At 54.8% G+C, this 6000-nt stretch overlaps 2 protein-coding genes across 2 annotated transcripts in view; one reads left to right on the top strand and one right to left on the bottom strand.

Moving 5' to 3' along the window:
• Positions 1-484: 484 nt before the first annotated feature.
• The window catches only part of GSN (gelsolin), a 43204-nt gene continuing 37688 nt past the window's right edge, over positions 485-6000 (top strand). Inside the window, exon 1 of the mRNA XM_044265000.1 lies at positions 485-573. The gene's annotated coding sequence lies outside the window, so the exon portion shown is untranslated. The remainder of the gene's footprint in view (positions 574-6000) is intronic.
• On the bottom strand, positions 559-1065 carry LOC122917044 (putative uncharacterized protein GSN-AS1; the record flags this gene model as incomplete). The annotated part of the gene is given in 3 exon segments (XM_044264393.1): positions 559-663; positions 665-702; positions 864-1065. Coding segments are annotated over 3 exon segments (345 nt in total), but the record flags the coding sequence as incomplete, so codon positions are not given.

The raw sequence follows: 6000 nt of genomic DNA, 5'->3' as shown, positions 1-6000 counted from the left end.
TGATAATCAAATTTTGGGTCTTGTGCTGTCAGTAGGGACAAGATTCATTTGGAGCTGATCAGGGAAGGGGTTGAGGGAGGGAACCAGATACCTGGTCTCAGGAAAAGTTGGAAGAAAGAGGGTGCACAACTTGTAGAAGACTTGAGGGGCCCAAGATCACTGTCTTTCTCTCTAAGGAGCCATTAGAAACAGGATGAAAGACCTATTCTGGGGGATCTGAGCAGATAGAGCTAGAACCAGGAGGTGTAAGGCGTAGGGAGAAAGATTTTAGCCCATCCTAAGGCCAATTCTTTCAATCAGCTAAACTCTTCAACAGAAGGTCTTACAGCCTGGGCAAGAAGTGAGTGCCCTGTTGCTTGGAGTGTGCAAGTAGAGGCCATGTGACTGTGGTGATGGCTGCTGGGGACGAGTGGAAGTATAACCTGGGATTTGACCAGATGGCCTTGAGCACCTGATGTTGAGACTCTTGGCCCTTTATTTACAGGTGGTGCAGATAACCGCCTTTCCTGTGCCTCTCCCGTGGTCCCAGCACCTCCGCACGGAGCAGTCCTCTTCCCCTCACAGCCCTGCAAGGTAGGTGGAGCAGAGCAGATACCTCTGAATCCTCCTAAACCCAGCTCTGGCTTCCCAGAGGAGTCTGGAGGAGACAGTGGAAGCAGCTGCTTGTCACCACCGTGGATTCAGAGGGCGTCCCTGAGGCTTCTGTAGTAAAGCCCAGAGTCTGTTAATGCTCATTGCCTCATCTGTTCCTCACCCTCCCTTGCGAGGGAGACCGGGAGAGGGTGATACTGTGAGGAAGAGGCAAGGGTGGGCTGGATGCCAGGGCGCCTGGGCCCCTCTCCTCTGCTGTGCTGTGCTCTCACTGTGTGGCTGTAGGGAAGTTGCTTTCCCTCTTAAGGACTTTGTTAGCTCTTCTGTAAGAGGGTGGATTCCTTGGAGGTTCAGGAATTCTCCCCAGAGGCTTTGGAGAGGTGAGAAAAAGCTGGGCTGTGGCTGCCAGTCTCCAGGCTTGTTGACCATTGGAGGAGGAGCCGAGCTGTGTGAGTCACAGGGCAGGGGGATGAGTCATACCCACCTGGGACAGCTGGCAGGTGGGGGCCCCCCTGACTATCAGACTCACAGGTGACCCGCTGTAGGAGGCTGACACACAGGGGGCGGGCGTGCGGTGCTCTGGGCTGGAAGCAGGGGACCCACTTCATGGCCTGGCTTAGGCCTCAGTTTCTTCGCCTATAAAATGGGTATATTGGTCTTCCACCCACCCACCTAACAAGGTTGTCGTGAGGACTGTATGAGCTCACAGATGCTCAAGAGCTTTGTGAGCTGCGAAGTGGGAAGGATTACTACCAGGGAAAAAACCAGCCTTCAATGCCCGGAGCAGAAGTGAATTTCTAACAGCAACTGTATGGAGAACCTGGAAAATACCCCTCCAGCCCATGACATCACCCTTGGGGGCCAAAAGGAGAAGGGGCTGAATGACTCCAGGGTTTACTCATCTGCTGTGGCCCAGCTGGCTTTGGGTGGTGACCCTCCTCCGAGCTGTTCCTCTTTCCCAGAGCTTAGAAGCAGGGACCTTTTGATGGTCTCGGGAGCGGTTTGTCTACAAACCCAGGGATTCCTAGAAGGCTGGCTAGGTGTAGAGATGTGCTTGGCCCACTCCAGCTGTGCCCTAAGGGTAATGCTGCCCAGAAAGAAGGGATCTGGGGCCAGTCTTGGTTCTAATGCTCCTGCTTTGGGGCCAGAGCCCTGACAGTTCAGCCAGAGCTGAATTGCCTCAAAGTGATCTGTCACCAAAGAGTGTTACACTCTGCCGATGCTTTTGGCAGCAAGGACACAGGGACCTGTCTTCTGTCTTCCCCACTTCTGCAGACCCTGCCGGGGCCAGGCTGGCTCGGGCCCAGCTGAGTACCTGTTAATGAGAGTTTTGCTACCCCACCCCTTCAACTGCTGTCCCCCTGCAGTGCATCCCACCTCATGCCCACCTCTGCTGAACTGGGGTTCAACTGGGGGGCCCCAGGGACCTCCGATGTGTCAAAATCCGATGGCATGCCCTCAGGTCTCCTTGTACCACCTGCTGGAGCATGAATACCTTCTCCTTCCGAAAGTGCTCTCTCCTTGTTGCTCTGGGAGGCTCCCCCCACCCCCCAGCTGATCTCCCACTTCACTGATTTTCTCAGGGCGCTGTCTTCCTGCCTCCGACGTTCACCAGGATTCTCACCACCCTCTGGTCTTGCATTACTCCTATAGGTTCATTTGCTCCTTTGCTCGTTCATTCAGTCGTGTGTGCATCGCCAGATACCTGGGCCTGGAACCAGTGTTGGAGCATCAGCAAAGAGCAGGATTTTCCCAACCCTCCTGGGCGTGCAGTGTTGCGACTTACAGCAGTCAGCCGCGACACACATAAAAGATCCACCCGTTCCTCGGCTGAGCAGGAGATGACTAGGGTTCTAAGAGAACGTGGAGTTGGGTGGGCCTGGGGGCATCTGGACCCGACACAGGACTGAGGGCCTCCCTGAGAGAGTCCAGACCTGGAGAGGGGAGAGCAGGTGGCTGTATGAGCCGGGAAGGGAGTCCCCAGGCAGAGGGAACAGCACGGACACGTGGTTGTGAGGCGGCACGTTGCGTGTGGTCGTGGAGGAACAGGAACAGAGGAGCGTGACCGCGGGAGGAACTGGAAGAGAGGAGTGTGACCATGACTGTGGAAGGCCCTAGAGGTGGAGCAGTACCCCAGGCACGCAGACCCTTAGGGGCCTTAGTCCGAGTTCTGATTTTATCCTAAACCACTGGGGCACAGCTGGACGTTTGAAAGCAGGAGAGAGACCTGCGCAGATCACATTATTAGGGGGAGCCCTTGAAAGAGCTGGCGTAGGTCCCACTCTGTGATCTGTCCTGAGGGTGTAATTTTTGGCTCTTCCACAGCGTGGTGTCCTAACACTGCCTCAGTAGAGGCTTCCTGGCTTGGTATTGGTCAGTCCTGGGAAATGTGCACTTTCTAGCATTCTCTCTGCTCTTTGCGTCTTTTCATTTACCTGGCAAACCTTTGCTGAACTCCTGCACTTCAGAGGGAAGGTGAGTTAGATCCTATCTCATTTGTGGGGGCTGAGGCCCAGAGTGCTCTGGGATGAGGACAGGGTCTCCAGGAGCCAGGGAAGGCTTTTCCTACGCTACGTCAAGCACTGGGCTGAGGGGGCACTGGGACATTCCAGCCAAGGGAGTCACATGTGCAAAGGCCACCCGGAGCCACTGTGCTTAGAGACTGGTGAGCAGTGTGGCTAAAGCAGGAGTGTGGGGCTGAGGTGGGGAGTGGCTGGAGATGCTGAGTCTCAGTCCTCTAGGTGCCAGGGAGCCAGGGACGGGCTTTGAGCTGAGGACTGATTTGCACAGTGGCAGCTGAGAACAGGTGGGAGGTGGAGAGGAGGGCACAGGGCAGGGTCATTGTAAACTGGTTGGAGAGAACGAGTGTCACTGGGTGAAACCTGGCCACTCCCACTCACCCACCCACCTGTGCACACACAGTAAAATACTCTTATCCCCTTTCTGTCCCCTGCCCTTGTTGGGTTATGTCCCCGTTGGTCGGCACTTCTGAGCCCCCTGCAGTTACATCTAGGACATTAGAGGCAACAGGTCTGAGCCTGAAACGTCACTCTGGCTCTGACTTGCTGTTCTCATCCCTTAACCCCTTAGCCTCTGTTTACTCAGCTGTGAAAATGGGGGTGGTACAGGGCTGCTGCGGATAGCTGATGGGGAAATAAAGTCGTAAGCATAAGCCTGTTGTAGACTGATAGCTCAGTTATGTTTATTTCCCTGTTGGTTGGTAACAGCCCCATCCGTGTTGTAACCTGCCCCCTGGGGAGTCCTCTATGGCCGCAAATCTGTAATGATCCCACTAGCACCTTTAATCTTATGGCTGAGGAATCTGGGGCCCAGAGAGAGACAGTGACTCATCTAAGATCACCTAGCCCTTCAGTAGCAGGGCTCGGACCTGTTCATTTCTCCTTCTTGGAATTCTCACTTTTTAAATGCTGATAATTAAAAAAAAAAAAAAATCCCTAAGTCGATGGAGGAAGGGGTAATAATAGAATGGGCATTTTGGGGCTAGGAGCTCTCTCGAACACTTCCAGGGAGTATCCTGGCTAGACAGGCCCAGAGAAAATCATCCAAACACCTAGTTACATTTGGGGAAACTGAGGCCTAGAGAGAGTAGTTGCTTGCTCAGGGTCCCCAGAGAGTAGGAAGCAGAGAGGGCTCACAGGGGCCATCTCCAAACATCAGCAGTAATCGGGTGGGCTTTTCTCCCCAGTCCACTGCCTCATGTTTGAGAAAGTGAATTAGATCTAGCATGAAACAATAGTTTCCTGAGGACGTTTTGTTTTTTAATGGGTCAGTGTGTCAAGGACCATTTCCGGAACCGCGTGTGCCCATGTGAGGGCTGCGGAACTGAGCCTGGCATAGCTATTTTGGACTAAGCCACAGGGTCCTATTTATAGGCCTGTGTGATTAGGTTGATGTGGGAAGAAGAAGCTTGCCTGCTCTCTGCCCAGCCCAGCTATGGCCGAGGAAGAGGCCCTGGGGGGCGATTCTGACCTGTGGGTGAGTAGCAGGGGATCTGAGGTGGTCCTTGAAGCCTGCTCCGAGAAGGGGATCCAGGGGAAGTCCCAACCACCGACCCGTAGAACTTCCACCAGCCAGGCCGTCTACAGAGCAGACATCAGCTGGGATCCTGTTCTCTCTACCCCCCTGGGACCGGCCCGGACTCGTGGCACTCAGACCCCTTCCCCAGCCACGCCTCTCCAGTGTCCTCATTGCTCTATGTGGGTCACGCCTTGGAGCCTCTGCCTTTGCTATTCCCTCCTCCTGACTTGCCGGTTCCCAGTTCCCCAGAGAAAAACCTCCCTTTGTTCTTGTACTTGTCCTGCTATAAGGCTCTTTGGGTCCCGGATGCTGCCTGCCCTGCGCTCCTGCTGCCCAGAGCCACTGGATGATTTCGCGAGTTCACGTGCGCTCCCTGCAGGGCCGGAAGCAAAGGCACGAGGAGGAAGGTATTTGTGGTGGGGAAGCCACGGTGGCCATCCGCCTTGTGTTTGATTAGCTATGACCTGTGTGCTGATGCAGCAGTAGCTGTGTTTTCAAGGTGTGTGGGCATGAGAGGAAGACCTCCGACTTACACAGGCCTAGATGCAGACATCTCTCTGCACTTCCTAACTGCAACCTTGGATAAAGCCCTCTGCACCTTAGTTTCCCTGCCTGTGAAACGGAATGATGCTAGCCGTGGGTTTGGGAAAGTGTTATCAACAAGAGAAAGCTTATAAATACTTACCGTGTTGCGTGTCCACAATAAGCCTCTATGTGCAATAGTAGGTGTTACTTACGGGTGGGGAAACGGAGGCTCAGGGCAGGGAAGTGCCGTCTCTAGGACCCCACGCAAGTCAGTGGTCAATAGGAGAGACCAGGTCGTGGGGTCCTGGCCTCCACCTCCAGCTTATGTCCTTCTCCCCGCCCTCTCTTAGCCTCCTGGGCCTATTCTGTTCCCCAGATCAGGGGAGGCTTTGTTTAGGGATTGTTTTTCCTGAGAAATTTACTCTGTGGTGCCACAGTCTGACTCAGAGCCCTGAGTCACCAGGAGGCAGAGGGCCAGGGAAGAGGAGGGAAATGAGAGAAAGGACAAGAAAGGGGCCCCCCCAGTTCTAGCCCCAGCTTTCCCACTGCTTGATCCACTAGGTCTGATAAGTCCCCAGTCCCGCCTAGCCTCTGTTTCCCCAAGTGTGAAAGGAAATGCTGGGCTATGATGAGGGCTCCCATTCCAGACTGAGCCTCAGAATCCCAGGTGCCCGGGCCCCACCCTAACCTATCGATTCAGAGGCTGGGCGTGGAGCCTGGGAATCCACGTTTCCTGGAGCTCCCCAGGTGACTGTGCTGCACACCTGGGCTGCAGAGGTGTTTGGGAACCTTGCAGTGCAAGGCTCTCCCTGGCTGGGCCTCGGAGCGGTTGCTAAGCCTTTGCTT

The sequence above is a fragment of the Neovison vison genome, chromosome 9, assembly GCF_020171115.1.
Source record: "Neovison vison isolate M4711 chromosome 9, ASM_NN_V1, whole genome shotgun sequence".
Taxonomy (NCBI): domain Eukaryota; kingdom Metazoa; phylum Chordata; class Mammalia; order Carnivora; family Mustelidae; genus Neogale; species Neogale vison.
This window is presented reverse-complemented; position numbering and strand designations above follow the sequence as displayed.